Here is an 18,362-nt window from a genome sequence, read left to right as displayed (position 1 = left end):
GAAAGAATGGAAGTGTGTCACAAGAAATTGGATGTTGTTTAAGGGCAGAGTAAGACCAAATGTGAGATAAGCATAAGACTATTTGCCCTTAAAATCAATTATCTTAGCCTGATACTGAATGTTGTACAGTTATTATCTCTCTGGTCTTTCGTTGCTAAACATTTATTAAGAACAGAAGTCTAGGAAATGTTCAGCAGAGGTAGGAAGCATCCCACTTTGATCATATTGTACAACATTTTTGAGCCAAGTATTATTCATTCAGGCTATGCCCTATATACCCACACAAGCTGGACTCATTAGAAAAGTATTCTCAGTATCAGAAAGCAGTAAGGAGTTCAGGGACTGTATCTTAAAAATTATTCTGAGAATAGTTTGGAGAATTTACAAAGCCTGCGCTGTCAGTAATAGCATGTTTGCCTGATTCCACAGGGAGCTAATACACTTCAATTAAATTGTTCTAAGTTTTTGCATGGCAAACAAATATGTATGTATTGTCATAAATAATTTTTAAGGTAGTTTTATTTCTGATTAGTTTCTAGGTTTAGGGTTCATAGACTAGTATTTTGAACTAGCGGTCATTGTCCAGTTAAACTACTTACAGTTCGGCATTTGCTTTGAGTAGACTTGCAAGATAATATGGCACAGGGGAGCTTGAGGTGTTATTTGTGGCTTAAAGCCTTTGGAGTATACTTGATTTGGTCTGTAGATGTTTTATAGCATAGCATCCTTCCTATTAATTAGAATCTTGTCAAGGTAACAATGAGATAAGTACAAATGAAGTTAAAGCATCTTCTCCTTTGATAGAACTTCCTTGCTTTCATAATGCGGCATACAATGAATAAGATCATTTCTTTAAACAATCTTCCCAGCTTTTAAATACAATTTTAAATTCTGTGTTATGGCTCAGACTTTTATTTTTTTCTTCCCTTCACACAGTGACACATGAACAATGAACATGTTATTTCATAACAATGCTTATTGCTTATATTGTAGATAAACATAGCAAGACTTTTTCTGTAGAGTTGGAATGATCTATTTTTCCTTAACAATTAAAGGCTCTATCAAACATGATAAAGTGATGCTCATCATGGGAATTTACATTTTTTCAATACAGTATGAAGGATAAAAAAAATTAGCTCTTAAGGCTGTAGAGCTTACATTGGTTGGAGGGCACCTGATGTAGACACATCAAGGACTCTGCAGACCTTACATTTAATAGAGCACTGTAGCAGAAGTACTGTTTGCAAACCTCAATTAGAAGAACAGACAGAAAAGCAAATAAATATCTACGTTTCCCATTCCAAACAAAGCTAATATTCTGGTGCCTTTCGGTTTGAAAAAAGTACAAATCAGTAGGTTATCTAGGCCCACAATTCCACCCAAAACTTTTTAATTTCACGAAGCCACACTAGATACAATGCTATGTTGTGGGTATGTTCCTGTGTTTCCTGTGACATGCATTCACATATGTATCTGTCTTGGCACCTTATATGCCTTTTATTTCCTTGAATCACAGGAGCTTCAGTTTCAACGACTCACCCGAGAACTGGAAGTGGAAAGGCAGATTGTTGCCAGTCAGCTAGAGAGATGTAGGCTTGGAGCAGAATCCCCAAGTATCGCCAGCACCAGGTACAGGGCCAACGGCTCTATCTTTTTACATGCCTTCAAGTTCCATGCCTTATTAAGTTGTCCTGGATGCAGCAAATGATTCTCTTAGTGTTGTCATTATTAACTTGCCTTTCTGAATTGGACACCAAAACTGTCAATTTATTCTAATTTGGGAAGCCTCTTGCAATATTGATTATCCTTCAGTCCTGTGCTTGAAGTGTTTTATATGGCATTGGTAAGTTTCTGTACGCTACCTTTAAAAGTTTGATTTCTCATATGTAGACACAGTTAATGGATGTTTTTCACAGTTAATTACTAATTATTTGACTTTGAAAACCTGATATTGATTTTTTTTAACTAAGAAATATTTCTAAATGGTAACATTTAAGTAGCTTTTAAACATGTCTTCAGTTGACCTTGAGTTTTTCTAGAACTCTGTAAAACTACCATACAAAATAATTACTAGATGAAATAATTTAGTGTATTCACATAATAAGTTGAAAACCAATATATTACTGAAAAAAAGCCATGTTTAATCAGAATTATTGTTTTGTGTTTAAATAGCCTCTTAAGCTATTTAAAAATATCATTATTATAAAAAATTAGTGCCATAAGCACCAAATGGTGAAATCACTACTTACCCTATTTGTGGATTTCTTTCTTGTTAATTACATATTCTAGTAAAGCCTACCATAAAATAACTTCTATTGCTTGCAATTTGAAGCTTGGTTTCTTTACTCCTATGTACGTATGTACCAACAGTAACTTGTCTCTTTAGTTATTTCTAACATAGTTATTGTTCTACTTGTCAGTATCATCTATTACTCTTAGCCAAGAAAGCCTTCTTAGTGAATACAGTGCTGTCTGTAGTTCCTCCGTTCTGGCTAATTGTTGCTATGGATTTAAGAATATTAGGCTGATAAGCTGTGTTCTCGTGAATTTTTTCATCTCTGACCCTTAAGAGTTGTGCATATTGGTATGTTTAGTAAGTCATAAAGTATATAAATAAGATTAATAAAACTTTTAAAACATAAATATTAAATTATGTGATCATTTTTTAGTTATCCAGGCAGTTTGGGGGGTTTTTTTTTTTAGGAAGGGAAATTATACGCAAGGAGTAAAATTGTAAATCAAATATTTCTAACTCTGGTTTTGTAGTTAGTCAATGAAATAATTTATAAAGGAAGTTAAAATTGTTAAAAATAATTTTAATTCTATTCAGTAGAATTATTCAATATTTTTAAAAAGTTATCTGTACCTTTAGCACCAAAAAGAACAATTCACAAACTCAATAATATGGTATGTATTGTATATATTTCCAAAGACATAGACCCACAGATTTAAAAATACATAATTTTATACATAGAAAATTTAATTCAACATTTAACGAATTCAGTTAGGACTTTTATTCTGGCAATTTAGCTAATTAAACTAACATAGAAATTCTCTTGATAAACCTGTAGAAATACTTGATGTATCAATAAAGCAAGTCAATACAGTGAGAAAATGGCAAAATAGAAAGGAAAATCCCAAGGTAGTAGAAATAGGAAAGAAACTGAAAGCCAGAGCCAGAAGCATTTGAGCTGCCTCTGCAGGAGATCTAGGGACAGTCAACCCATCCCCTCCAAACGCACTAGAGTCTTAGAATTAATACCCATACAGGGACCCAAGAATGAGGCCTTGTATATGTTCAAGATGGTACATGTGTACTTAAGATTGCTGTATTAAGCTATGACCCTCAAAGGGCTGCACCCATGGTAAATTCCCAAGCTTGTACCACATGTGGATTTGGAGCCCAAATGTAATTCTTCACGTTGTTCAGAATCACCAGCTCAGAAACTGGCATCACTAAGGATGAGCTCACAATCAGATATTTTAAAACTTGAGTCAGAAACACTCAACAATGAGTGAGAATCAGCTGGAAGAAGGGTACGATTTAGAACTTGAAGAACATGCTGTCCTTGGAGAAAGTATGACAGGTGTGCACAATATGGCAGGTACGAGGATGTTCATTATAGCATTATTTGCAAAAGTAAGATATGAGAAAGAACATAATTATCATCAGGATGGAAATGAGAAACTGTGGATAAGTGGACTCAAGAACAGTTAAAATGAAGTAATTACTTTACATGTATGAACATGAACATCTTTGCAAAACAGACTTCTGAGTGAAAACCACAAATTGTAGAAGAATAGATGTAGGAGGATATCACTATGAACATATTAAAAGTATATGCAGCAGCACTATATAATATTTAAGCAGTGTTCTATATTGTTCATGAATGTATGTATGTGTAGTAAAAGTATAAAAAATATTTTGGAATGACACCAGTTTAAGATAGTGGTACCTCTAGGAAGGAAGGGAGGAGGAAGCTATCAGAAATTAGACCTTAGCCAAATCTATGTTATTTAAAATTTGACATCTAGAGCAAACATGACACAATATTAACATTTGTCTAAATGAGGAGGGTGGTTGATATGTGCATGGCTCTTAGATTATTTTCTGCACCGTAAGTTTTAAAATATTAAATAATTTCAAGGTTACATAGTTGAATTAGCTAATTCCATAGGTTTGTTTAAAATGTTAGTAAAAATACATGTTATAATATTTACTCTGAGTGATTTTGGTGTTTTGTCTCTTGATCTCAGTGCCTAGTGTGGTGTGTGGCATGTCACTGGGCTCCATCAGTGACTTTTGGGTGAATGAATGGATTCTGCAGAAGGGGAAGTTGGGTTGACCAGAGAAAGGGGGAAAGCATGCACAGAGGTATATAGGATTCCCCACTGTGTTTGTATTGGAGCAGCAAGGATGTGTCCTAAAAGGGCCTAATGACTTATGAGGTTGGAAGGGTAAAGCTGGCATCTGACTGGAGAACTGGGAACCAAGGTGATGATAAGTAACCTTCATTAGGTCTTAAAGGAGACCTGTTGAAAGTTGTTTTTGGGGCGCCTGGGTGGCTCAGTCGTTAAGCATCTGCCTTCGGCTCGGGTCATGATCCCGGGGTCCTGGGATTGAGCCCCACATCGGGCTCCCTGCTCCGCAGGAAGCCTGCTTCTCCTGCTCCCACTCCCCCTGCTTGTGTTCCCTCTCTCGCTGTGTCTCTCTCTGTCAAATAAATAAATAAAATCTTTTAAAAAAAAAAAAAAAAGGAAAGTTGTTTTTGGAGGTAGTTGTCCTGGTAGTGTAGTGCATAGGTCAGAATGAAAAGAGACCAGGCAGCAGGCCAGGAAATCTATTTTGGAATCTTAGGGTTATGAGAAAGGCTGGTTTTGACATTCAGTGAACACTGACTAGAATCATAAATGATCCATTTTGATTGTCCTACTCACATCTCACATTGGATTCTCATGTATTCTTGATGCCACCAACATAATGCTAACCCTTCCTTACAGCCTTCCCCAAGTTTCTCTGTGAAGGTGATCTCTCTTCATCTGAGCTCATAGCTGTTTGTGCCTTTGTCAACTCTCTGTGAGGTGGTAAGGCCCACCCCACCCCCACAGCCCTGGCACAGTGCCTGGTGCTCAGCAGGCAGGCATCCAGATGCATGTTCATTGGACGAATCATGAACCTCAGCAAAGCCTCATGTGTTTTAAGCTTATCAAGTAAGGGTGCTCCACCATGAGGTTATCTACTTGGCACCTGTGGGTTGCTGCCCGTCCTTTCTCATATCTACCCTCTTTCAGTGTGCTTTTCGGTGGGCCGCAAGAAGACCATTGACACACTTACTGTGCTCTTGTGACCACCTGCTTTCCACACTAGCAAGGAGCCCGTTAGAAAGCAATGTCAGTGAAGGGAGCATAGGTTTTTGTCACTTGAGAGACCCCTCTGTGTCTTCCAGGCTCCACCAACTGTCACTCTCAGAACAAGAATATAAAGATAAAGAAAAACAGAAATTAGCTATCAGACCCAAGGCCTCTTTCTTGTCAGCCATTGCTGATGTGCTCAAAGGAAATTAAAAGTGGGACCACTGCTTATGGCCATGAAGCTTCCTTTGGATTCAGGTCGTTCTTACATGAATTGAGTTTAACCAGCAAAACAGGGGATTTGATAACTAGTTATCTTTCATATTGTTTTATTTAGATCCTGCGCCAGAGTTGGTAAGGTGACCTGTAAGATTTTCTTAGGTTTCCTAGTCCAAAGATGGTGTTATAATAACGCAAAGGGAAATGAAAAGTATATTTTTCTTTACTTTTTCTGTTGTTCAAAGCATTTGCTGTTATTGGCCTTACCCTGTGAGTAAGAAGAAGGAGGCAGTGGCATGAGGTCTTACTTAGTATTCTTTTATTGTGCTGAATAATATACCATGGAGCCCTCTCCCAAAGGAGTGGCTCTGAAACTGAGCAGTTTGGTTCCCTCACACTTGTAGTACCAATGATGAGTTTTTAACCCATGCCATGAGATGTTCTCATTTTCTAGGTGGAGAAACTGAGCCTCTCCTTATTTTTATTTCGGAACAGTGCCCTGAAAAGTGAACTGCCATTGGCAGTTTATTTGTGGTATGCCTTGTTGCGAACTTAGAAAACAGAAATCATTAAAAATCATTTTAAAATCTTAATGATTAATCGCTTAGTTTCTTTATTAATGCCTCCTTGGAAATCTAGTTCTAAACAAGGTTAATAACCCCATTTCTGATACAATTTCTCATTTGCTTTATTTACTCCAAAAGAGCAGTAATAACCCAAGCAATATCAACATATAATGATCCTTAATCTGGAATTGATGGTGCTTATATCCTAAGATGATAATGTTAAGCCAAAAATAATCATTGTGACTTCAAAAAGCCTGAAAGTGAGTTATGAGATTAGTTAATAGAGAAGTTACAGCCTGTCTGCTTTGTGCCAAGTATACTGTAGTTATCTATGTATTTAATATTTCCCCTCATCGAAGGTAGGCTATGGAAATACTTAATAAGGAAACCACAACTTTCCTCCATTTATAATGACCACAGTATAGTTCTTTATATATTTAATATTCACTTCATTTAAAGTGGGCTACGGGATCAGTTGATAGAGAAGACACCACTTTTCTTCATTTGTTTTGAGTATACTATATATTTAATATTTTTAATATGTATATATTTAATATTTTGCCTCATTCCAAAAGTTTTTGAAACATCTTTTAAAAATACAAAACTCAAAAATGGAGTGAGGAAATGAGAGCACATGGAAGATAATGATTAGAAAAATAAAATGAAACCAAGGTAAAATAGTATAAACATGTATGTTGCTAACATTCCCTGCATTTGCTAAAAGTAGGGAGCCACTTTGGCTCTGAGTGACCTAGTACCCATCCTAAAGAGAGAAACACAAATGAATTATATTCAAAATGTCTGTTGGATAAAACCAAACCAGGTTGCTCAGGATAATCTGCCATTCCTGGGGCCAAGACTTGAGTGCTTTCTCCTGTGAGTCGCCACTGAGAGACCACTTTGTGATGTGGCAAACAGCATCCTTGGTCGTCTCTCTCTATATGAAATCAGGCTCATAGGTTTCTTTCTTATACTGCTAAATGCACTATAAATAGATAGAATAGCACCTTACCTGGAAGTAATTCTCCAGGAGGCTAAATCTGACAGTCTAGTTTGACTCAAAGATGATATTTAGCATATCATCAGATGGATGGGTTAATTTCAGGTCCTCCAATCAGGCAGCATGCCACGATGACTATTTCTGTCTGCCACGCTTTTTATAGTCATGGGTAACAACGGGTGTCCTGTGTTACAGGTCACGGTGCAGCTACCTGGTGTGTGTGCCCTAACAAGGGACATGGCCCTCATGGGATGCTGAGGTGTGTACAGCTCATCTCAGGAGAATCTCAGCACACTTAACTCAGAGGGAAGTTTGCTCTTTCAACCTCTTGCCTCCCATGGGCTAAGCAACAACCTTCAAATTCAAATTTTGATGAGCATGGAATTTATTCTTTTTCTCCTCGCAGCATCATCAATGGGGTTTCTTTCTGACATTAGTCTAGGTTAGATTTCACTGGATAAGATGACAGTAAAAGGTCCCGGTAGCCCACAGTGAGGGGCCCAGCTCCTCACCCCAGGATTTCCCCTGCCCACCTCCGGCTCCCAAGGGCAAAGGAAGGGGCAGGGGTGGCCAGAGCAGTATTCTTCCTCTGTTTTGGGGTTTTGGTTTTATTTTGTTTTTTTACTGACTGTGGAGTTAAATAATGCTCATTTCAGACAACTTGTAAAATTCAAAAAAGTATAGAGTAAAACCCATAATTCTACCATTCAGAGACAACCATTTTATTTTCAAGTCACGCTTATTGAAGTGTAATTTACTTAGAGTAAAATTCACCCTTTGTAACATACAGTTTTATGATTTTTGAGATTTTTGACATGTGGTTGTATAACCACCACCACAAAGAACATTGCCACTAACCCCAAAAAAGAGTCAACCACTTTTAAGTGTTTGCTGCATTTCATTCTCTTCAATTTATTTTTTTTAAGTTTGAGGTCATTCCCCCTGGCTAACCTTGTGTCTTGTTCCTAAAATCCCACTTTGACATGTCAGGCCTAACTTTTAATGGCTCCCACTTGCCTGAGGAATTCCCAATGGGACAAAAAACTTGAGGCTGAGGGGCGCCTGGGTGACTCAGTTAAGCGTCTGCCTTCAGCTCAGGTCATGATCCCAGGGTCCTGGGATTGAGCCCTGCATGGGGCTCTGTGCTCAGCGGGGAGCCTGCTTCTGCCTCACACTCTCCCTCTGTGCTTTCTCTCTCTCTCTCTCAAATAAATAAATAAAATCTTTAAAAAAAAAAAAAAAAAAAGCCTTGAGGCTGAACCAGTGACCTAGGGCTGCTAATTCAGCAGCGGTTAGAGATCATTACAGCCTTCCAGTGGCAGGCGGCACAGCGTGGGAGGAAGACTTGGCCAGGGGAGGAAATACTCTAAGGCAGATTCAGCCTTCAAGTATCCAAGGTGTGGCCTATGCTTCGTGTTTCATGTAAGCAGAGAAATTGCACAAGTGGTTCAACTTGTTGGGTAATAAAACTGTGCAAGGAGAAGAAAATGGAGTTGGAATTGAAAAGTCAGTAAATGAAAATATGATCAGCTTTGACTTCAAGAAACTATTTCTGAGATTTTACTGTACAGAATTCCAAAACTATCCCTGATTGCAGACTTGGAATCTTGCCATTCATTGTCCAGAAACAAAGTTACTTCTCGACAAGTTGTAGACTGTGAAAGAAAAAGTTTCTTTCTTTAGGGTACATAAGTTGGTTCCACGAATTTTATCTTGTAAATCATAGTTTGTCCACTTATTAAAATGGAACACTTAAGTTTTCATTTATATTGAAGTCAAAAAAAAAAAAAGGTTCTTAAAAAATGGACCTTTTAATAATTGTAGGAAACATTAATGGCAACTTTTGGAATCAAAGTACAGTTTTAAGTTTTCATTTTGATTTTTATACATTGTCTTAAACTTTGATGACCCCATTTGGAAATAGTTGGTCCCTTCACATTGTCTGTCCTTTAACTGACTACTACTGATGTTAGGAAGTTACTCTAGACTGAGAAAAATCCTGTCCATATCAACTGAATGAGGGGGAGAATGGGTGGCAATATTGAAATTAAATAACTTCACACTCTTCCCAAGATTATCTCTCCCTTTCAGTTAGTTTAAAGCCCTGCTAAAATAGAATTCTTTATGGTTTCAAAAAGGTCATACAATCTTGACAAATAGTCTTCTTATCGCCACTTAAGAAAAGAACTGTTATTTTTTAATGAAAAGATTTGATTCTCCACTGCCATTCAGATATTTTTTTACACTTTATGGGGTCATCTGCTAGTGCCCATCAGGCTTCCATTGATACTATTAAAAATTCTAAAAGTGTTTTAGGCTGACAGTAGCAGAAAAGGCTTTTTTCATGGTTCAAGTCTTTTCTTCAGCGAGTATTTTTAACTCATTGTGAAGTAAACCTCCTCAAATGATACATTCTTTAAAAATGAAGAGTCTTTGAAAAGATTGAATGTTTGTGCCTTGACAGTTTATTGCTTATTTAATGTACCACTAGGAAAATGCTTGATATAAAGTTCTGTCCCTTTGGCCTCCAGAGCTCTCACCAGCAAAACCTGAGTTTTTAAAATAATAGTTTTATTGAGATATATTTCACATACCATAAAATGCATACTTTTAAAATGTACAATTCATATTTTTAGTGTATTCACAGAGTTTGTTCCACCCTTACCACTGTTCCATTTTAGAGCATTTTTATCACCCTATAAAGAAGCCTTCTACCTATTAGCACCCCTTTCCAATTCTCCCCTCCCCATGACCCCTGAGAACTGTTCATCTACTTTCTGTCTCTGTGGATTTGCCCATTGGACATTTTCTATATATGGTATCAGGCAATATATGGCCTTTTGTGACTTGGTTTCTTTCACTGAGCATGATGATTTTCAAGGTTCACCCATGTTTGTAACACCCATGTTGTATCAGTACTAAATCCCTTTTTGTTCCCAAATAATTATTCCATTATATGGATATACCACATTTTGTTTATTCATTTGCCAGCTAATAGACATTAGGGTTGTTTCTACTTTTTAACTATTGTAAATAATACTACTATGTCTCTAGGTGTTAAGAGGGGAAGATCCCAAGGGGTTTGCTTTAGGCATTCTTAGTTTGGGGGTCAGAGGGAGGCACAGGGAGTGATAGAAGTTTTCCTTAGCCTCTCCACCTACCCTCCTACTCCCTCACAAGAACTTGCCTTCTTCCTTTCTCCTCTGCTTTCTGTTATGGTAAATCCCTGTCTACTGCTGAGCTAGTTGTCTGTGTTAAGTTACTTTAGTGCGTAGTAGGTAAAGCTATTTGGGAGTCCTATAATATTCATCAGAATATAGTTCACCCAATTTCCATTCCTAAGTATTGTCTTCCGTCACTAGTGTCTCTCTTAATGGTCAAACAAATAAAAGTGCTCTGATTTCATTTCTAATTCAGACCAAATGAAGAATAAACTATTTGATATTTGAATCTAACTATCAGAAACTCTCTTGGGGATCTGTGCAGTGAATATTTATTAAATGGATGCTCTTATGAGCAAATTTCATAACACTGAATTTTTATGATGCAACTCCTATTGTAAACCCAGTAAAGAGTACGGCATCTGAAAGATACATAAATGAGTCTGTGGCTGACCTGCAGCTCTAAAGAAGTCATTTATCTCGAACAGTTTACTTAAGCACAGTTCTTCCAGAAGGCATTTTAATTACTGCTTCTCATTGCCATTCCAGTCACAAGCCAATTTCATCTGGGACATACAAATCCACGTGGCAACTATCTCTGCTGATTTGAATTAAACTTGTATAAGCTAGGTCTTCTGCAGGGCATGTGAGCCCAAGGTAATTCAACCAAAATTCCATTAAGCTAACCTATTTTAACCTAAGAATGTTACCATGTAGAATGTGGATTTTAAGCCAGGTAGTTTTCATAAGCAATAGTCTTTTATGGACCCAGAACACTATACAACAAAATGTTTTAATCACAGTAAATAAATATTTCAAAATGAATTACCTGTTTTTAAATTGAATATTTAAAAATGTTAAGCGGGTGATAAGGTTAGAAGGAACCACAAAAAGAGATCAAGTTTATAGTTTGCATCAAAGTTTCACATTATCTTGAGACTATTTTAATGTATTTGGTTTAATATGGAGGCAGCCCAACTATATTAATTTTCTAATTAATGAAGAGGAAAATACTTTTTAAAATTCAGAGGCCCATGCTTCTAAAATATATGTATCGTGCTATTATTTAATTGTCTTTTAATAACATTATTTCATTTTCTGTAATTTTTCATAGTTCACATTCTATAATTACTGTTCTCAAAATATGAAGCTGTGATAAATTATTCAGTCAGTACAGGAATTATATTACCAGCCCCCGCTCTTAGTCATTAGGCTTTTTGAACTATGTGTATGTATTGATAGATTATAAAGTAATTTAAATAGGCCACATAGTATATTTCAAGATGCTTTCTGAAAAAAAGTTTACCTTTACTGCTTCATGGGAATTAACAATTACTTTTTAATCATGTATCTTGTATTTACTGTCCTTTGGGTTTTATCTGCATTCTTTTAAATCTTCATCTTAAGAAATGTTAGAAGTACTAAGAAGCACAGAGAATAGTACAACAAAAACTCAAGTACTCACATCCCAGAACTGAAAATTGTTGATAATTCATCATATTGGCGTTTTATTTAAAATTTCTTTACAATTCAAGCCCTCTTTGCCCCCATTCTCTCTTCCTGATAGCTAACCACAAGTATATAGTCTTCCAGTTTACTTTGTGTGCTTTTATATCATTATACATCCTTGACCAATATTTTGTGTTTCTTTTTTAACTTACACAATATGGTATAGTGTGTGTATCATTGTGCACTAAGTATTTTTCTACTCAGTATTTAGAATCTATCCATGTTGGTATGTGTAGATCTAGTTTATGTTTTTAACTGCTGTTATATAGATATTTCATGGAATGATCAACTGTATGGCCATTTCCTTATTGAAGAACATTTTCCTTCCACTTTTCCACTATAAATAATGCAACACTGAACATTTTTGAACCTATCTCTTGGTTTACACATATAAGATTATGGAAAATACATCATTATAAGTAGAATATTTGGGTCATAATAAATGTACATTTTCAATTTTTCTAGATCTTCCTGAATTGCTTTCTGAGGTATCTCAGCACTTGTACACTCTCAAGCAGTATGTGTTAAAGTTCCAGGGTGTATGTGTGTCTGTCTCTCCTCTTTGTCTTTCTTTCTCTCTCTCTCACTCTTTTTTTTTTGGACAACATTTAAGATTAGGTAGGCTCTTTAAATTGTATCAATCTGATATTATCTCATTTTACTTTGCATTTTCTTGATGACTAATGGGATTGAGTATTTTCATGTCTTTATGATCCATTTGAGTTTCCTATTCATATTCTTTGCCCACTTTTCTTTTTTTTTAAGATTTTATTTCTTTATTTGAGAGCGAGAGCAGGGAGAAGAGCAGAGGGAGAGGGACAAGCAGACTCCACGCTGAGCGTGCAGCCCAGTGGGGGGCTCGATCCCACAACTCTGAGATCATGACCTGGGTCAAAATCAAGAGTTAGACACTTAACCAGCCGAGACCCCCAGGCTCCCCCCTCTTTGCCCGCTTTTCTAATGAGTGATTTGGCTTATTGTCTTTGGTTCTATCATTAGGTTTTTTTGCACTGAAATAACTCTGGGATGTATATGTAAAAATAGTACAGGTCTTAGTATATCATAGCACTGAAAGTACACTATATTAATCTATTTTTAGAATACAAGTCCTTTAGTATCATTACAAGTACATAGAAGATACAACCTCTATATGATATATAATAATAGATACCTCATTATCCACATCTGCAGTTGAGGGAGGGTAAGAGCCCAGATGATACTAACATTACTTTCTATTTCCAGATACCATTTCATGACTTTGCATTTACACACATATTTTTTTGCAAATATTTATGATGTCTTCTCTAAATTCACTCAGTAAATATGTATACCTTTACTTTATTGTAGAGATACAAAGATGTAAAAGCCTGGAAATTTCCAGTCTAGCAGAAGGGACCATTTTGTATAACTAACAATATGACAAATATGCTTAGTAACAGCATAAAATGTATGTTTATATTTTATTATTTTTAATTTTGTGAAGAGCTCCATGTTGATCAGATTACATTGTCCTAGCTCTATCCCAGGAGGCTCTACCTGGGTGTCTTTGATTCTCAGTTCCTTAGGTTAAAATACTTTATATTAGGGTGCCTTGGTGGCTCAGTTGGTTAAGCGACTGCCTTTGGCTCAGGTCATGATCCTGGAGTCCCTGGATCGAGTCCCGCGTCGGGCTACACCTGTGCTAATAGATGTTTTATACCCATTATCTTCTTTACTGTTCAACAGTGTTTCCTTTCTGGTGTTTTGTGTTTTAGTTTGCTTTGGTTTTAATTATTACTGTACACCTGAATTTATTATTAGGATGATATTGCCCCCTAAAGATAGTGTTATTCTATTGGTTTTTCCACTGGGGTGTCAATAAATGGTTTGAGAAGACTTAAGCATCCCACTCACATCCACTCTACCACTCCAAATAGACACAGCCTATATAAAATGGTGCTTAACATACAAGAACAATTATAAAACCCCTAGCCACCAGCCCCATCTCTACTACTACTGTTTTGTCTCTCCTTATGGAAACTGCTGTAGTTACCATTTATATTCTTGGTTGATCACAGACACATTAAAAGAAGTCATGTAGATATTAATTTAAAGATTCTAGAAAACAATCTTGAAAAACATATTCCCACTAATGTACTTTCTGAAGTTGATTATTTCAGGTGGGAAAGTTTACCATTTCTTCATCTAATCTCCATCTTCATTTTAATCTCCATGATGAAATAAAAGGAGGTTAGTATTAAGTTCACATTCTCATTACCATTTGGCAGGTTAAGGACCATGGAGCAGAAAGACTGATGTAAGTAATGAGATGTTTCTTTAACCCTTCCGAGAACTACTACTATATCTAGGTCTAAACCAATGATGTATGGAAAAGGAAATAGAAAAGTGAGTGCCATCCATTAGTGCATTTCAGCAGTTAATCAGCTTGTCCTAGAACTGAACATGGCATGTCTGCCAGGGTGGGGAGGGGAGGCAGCCGACGAGTTTGCCAGACTTTGTAGTGACTGAATTGTTATTATGGCTATCCTCCCTGAGGCTTCACAATCTATTTAATAACAAATCAGTCTAATCTGTTTGGTGCATGGATTTTTCTATTCTCCTGTCGTGTTACTCCACTATTAAATAGGGGGAAAAACACTCTAAAGCTGAGGAGGAGAAAAGCCTGTAGGCTACAGATTTTCACAGCTAAAAAATTTTTATATTAAATAATTATACATTTTAACCACTGTTACATAGTTTAGATATAACATTTGGTTTGCATTAATAGACTCTTATAATCCAAGGAGAAATGTCTTTAGGGTATATGTGTGTGTTTCTTTTAGCTTTTTTTTTTTATTGGAAAAGAACAAATAGCCAGTTATTCTAGGGTCCTGTGATGTGTCGTCTCTGCTTCAGAGCAAGTCAATTAACGGTTGATCTACCCCCACCTTTAGTTACAGTATCAATGGGGCTATTTGAGCCACAGAGAAAATTCAAGTGAAATTATCAACCATGATACAAGAACCTAGGTGCTTAGGAAGGACAAAGGACAGATCTATATCTGTTTTCTCAGTGGCATTAATAAAATACTTCCCAGTAAAAACTTATTTGAAAATAGTGAGTGAAACAGTATTGTATTTCTATGAACATAAATACAAAGGTAGAAATTATATGACTGACAGAAGTAGTACATAAATCTAGAAGTTAAAACTTGGGTGAACTTTGCACCTGCTAACGAAATAATTAATATATCTAGATCAGTAATCATCAACAGCATCTGAACCCATTGATCTATCTTATGTTAATATTACAAAATGGGAGACAGTCAGAAATTATATTATCCTGATGTGACGCAGTGGGAGTACATGATGTCACTTGTGATGTATTCTTGCCCCAGAATTGCTAGTCATCTAAATATAAATACCTAGTCATAGGAAATAACGAAGCCAAGGGAACATGTTAAAGAACAGTGTGCTGATGCCGTCAGTCAGATCCAGTCTGTTGGGCAAATGAAATAATTTCAAACAGGAGAAAAAAAATTAAGAGAGAGGGAGAATGAAACTAGGCATTAGGAAGAGATGTTTAGAGACCTAGCAACCAAATATAACGAGTGGACCTTGATTTGGTTAGATTCAAACAAACCAACTGTTTTTGAAATCAAAACAGGGAATTTGAATACTGACTAGATATTTGTTGATATTAAGAATTTTACTTTTAGGAGAGCCTGGGTGTCCCATTCGGTTAAGCATCTGTCTTCGGCTCAGGTCATGATCCCACGGTACTGGGATCTAGCCCACGTCAGGCTCCCTGCTCAGCAGGAAGCCTGCTTCTCTCTCTCTCTCTCTCTCTCTCTCTCTCTCCCTCTCTCAAATAAATAAATAAAATCTTTTTTTAAAAAAAGAATTTTACTTTTAATATTTTAGGTGTGATAATGTTATTGTGAATGTGGTCTTTTTAAAGTATCTGTATTTATAGGTACATCTCAGGTATTTATTACTGAAGTGATAAGATGTCTGAGACTTCAAAATAATCTAGTAATTCGGAGAAAATAGTAGGTGAAGGTATAGATGAAATGTAACTACATGTTCCTTTTTTTGAAGCTGGGTAATGAATACATAAGGGATTTATTATACTGTTTTCTTTTTTACTATATACGTGTGTGTTTTAAATATTGTATAACAAAAAGTTTATTAAGTGCTAAGTGATTCAGCTCTTTATTTTCTGACTGAAATTATGGTTAAAATTTGTTTCATTTTTATAAAATTAGGATGGTTCTATTTCTTAAAATCTGAGTGGTGGATGTTCTCTTCAATAGTTTAAATAAAGACTATTTAAATTGCATAGACTGTGAATCTATATGGAGTGCTCCACACACTTCATGCTGCCTTTTCCATCAATGATGTTGGCTCGTTATGGCAATGAATGGGAGGAGGAAGTAAAAGGGAGATAAAGCTGATCAACCCCTTCTTCATGGGGTTGCAACCCAATTTTTGTTCTTTTCATTCATATCTCTCAAAAGAAAAATGCTGGCCATTAAAGCTAAGAATTAACACAGTCTTGCCCAAATACTTGCCCTGTCTGTTTGCTGTGGAAGGTACCTGTTCAACCACTGAACAGTGTTTATGGATCACCCATTCTGTATCCAGAATGCTGTTTTAAGAGACTTTACCCTGACCGTCCATTATCATGATTGTCATTCCTTTTCATTTGTTCTAATAGGCTTTTTTTTTTTTTTTTTCATTCCCCCATTTGGTAGTTTGGAAACCCTTCGCACTTGTGTGTGGGGGATAAACAGAGAAGAGAAGGAACAAGGTTAGGGTAGGGGATGTGTGACAAATTAGGGATCCACGAGAGCTTTCAGAAGATTTTAAAGCGTTCTAGAACCACTTTCCTAAGTTTTACTACATAGACACATAACATATGTTATGCCAAATGTTGACTGTATCCTTGTGTCCATTTTTTTTCCAGAACAGTTATTGATGATCCTGGCTCTGTACTCTATCTCACGTGTGAATTCATTCTTCCTTCAGCACTAAAACAGCTATTTATGGTGCTTGTCTGTGAATTAAGAACTGAAAATGCTGTTACAGTGAAAAACATCATTTTTTTCAAAAAGCAAAGCAGAAACTTAAGAAACATGTTTGTTCTTCTCACACAATGAAAACAAATTTTTTTTCAGAAATTAAAGAAACTTTACTGTTTATAAAAATTTTAAAAATAAATCTTTACATTGGGTGATCAATGGAAAGAAAGTGAATAGCGTTCTTCAGACATATGCCAAATTTGATAGTGTCTTTATATGAGTATAAAGAATTGTATGTGAATAAATCATTTGCTTTTGAATGTCTAAATAGGATAAATAATCAAGGGAGTATATGTTTAATAAAAAAATTGGGGTTTATGATAAAATTGCTTTTAAGTAAATTTTTACATAGGCTTTTCAAAACATATTAAATCTTTTAAAGTAAAAAAATGAAATTGTATGCATCATAAACAAAGCTATTTATAATGACAAATTTTAAGGGGTTTGGATGCCAGCCAGTGTATCTTACTACAGATCTCTGCAGTTTAGTCCCATGTTCACTCTGCTCAATCTCATGCAGAGCAAGTAGAAAAACAGGACCCTTTCCCTACTCCCTACCAGTGCCAGCTCTTTTAAAAAATATATAAGATTTATGGGTGGCTGGGTGGCTCAGTCAGTTAAGCATCTGCCTTTGGCTCGTGTCATTATCCCAGGGTCCTGTGATCAAGCCCCACATTGGGCTCCCTGCTGAGCAGGGAGCCTGCTTCTCCCTCTCCTTCTGCCTCTCCCCCCAGCTCATGTTCTTGCTCACTCTGTGTACATGCTCTCTCTCTCTCTAAATAAATAAATAAATAGGGCGCCTGGGTGGCTCAGTTGGTTAAGCGACTGCCTTCGGCTCAGGTCATGATCCTGGAGTCCCGGGATCGAGACCCGCATCGGGCTCCCTGCTCGGCAGGGAGTCTGCTTCTCCCTCTGACCCTCCTCCCTCTCATGCTCTCTGTCTCTCACTCTCTCACTCTCAAATAAATAAATAAAATCTTAAAAAAAAAAAAATTTAAATAAATAAATAAATAAATATATGTATATATATGATTTAAATTGTTTTACACATTTCTAGAAAGAGTATATTTGTGTGTGCTCTTTTTCTTATTTTAAATCTTTGAAAATGTTTTTCATTTGTTTTGTTTTGTTTTTACCTTCAGAGGGCTTTTGGAAGAATAGAAGTGAGGAAGACAATAGCAGTTATTAGACCATGGATGCAAACAGTTTGCAGTAGCCCATCTATTCCAAGGCTGACCCTTTGCCTAACTAACTAGCACCCTAAGTTATGGCAAAATACTTAGGAAAGAGAGCCTGATGTTGTATTTCGCCATTTTACTGTTTTCATCTCACTTGCTTTCACTCTTTCAAATGTCAACTGAAATGTTAGAAAACCCCTCTATTCTGATTTCTACTTTTACTGGTCAGAACACCTGTTGTGGGCTGGGCTTAAACAGAAATCATGCTTCCTGTATAATTTATGGGGATACCAGAGGGAACTGTTTGTTTCATTT

The 18,362-nt window shown here is 36.3% G+C and overlaps 1 protein-coding gene and 1 long non-coding RNA gene across 13 annotated transcripts in view; both read left to right on the top strand.

Annotated features, from left to right (window-relative positions):
• Positions 1–18,362, top strand: part of PKP4 (plakophilin 4) — a 235,978-nt gene that overhangs the window by 128,992 nt on the left and 88,624 nt on the right. For 11 of the 12 annotated variants that reach the window (XM_081814392.1, XM_081814393.1, XM_081814388.1 and 8 more), the window contains one exon: positions 1,517–1,629. The exons of the other annotated variant lie outside the window; for it this stretch is intronic. In XM_081814392.1, coding sequence (XP_081670518.1) covers positions 1,517–1,629 — 113 coding nt within the window. The remainder of the gene's footprint in view (positions 1–1,516; positions 1,630–18,362) is intronic. 12 annotated transcript variants of the gene reach the window in all.
• Positions 2,856–17,663, top strand: LOC145720548 (uncharacterized). The gene is made up of 2 exons (XR_014143601.1): positions 2,856–10,955; positions 16,755–17,663. It is a non-coding gene; the product is annotated as an uncharacterized LOC145720548 (long non-coding RNA).

Source organism: Leptonychotes weddellii, chromosome 3, assembly GCF_054177405.1.
Source record: "Leptonychotes weddellii isolate Sample4059 chromosome 3, ASM5417740v2, whole genome shotgun sequence".
In the NCBI taxonomy this organism is placed as follows: Eukaryota; Metazoa; Chordata; class Mammalia; order Carnivora; family Phocidae; genus Leptonychotes; species Leptonychotes weddellii.
Note: the sequence above shows the minus strand (reverse complement) of the source record. Positions and strands in the feature narration are given on the sequence as shown.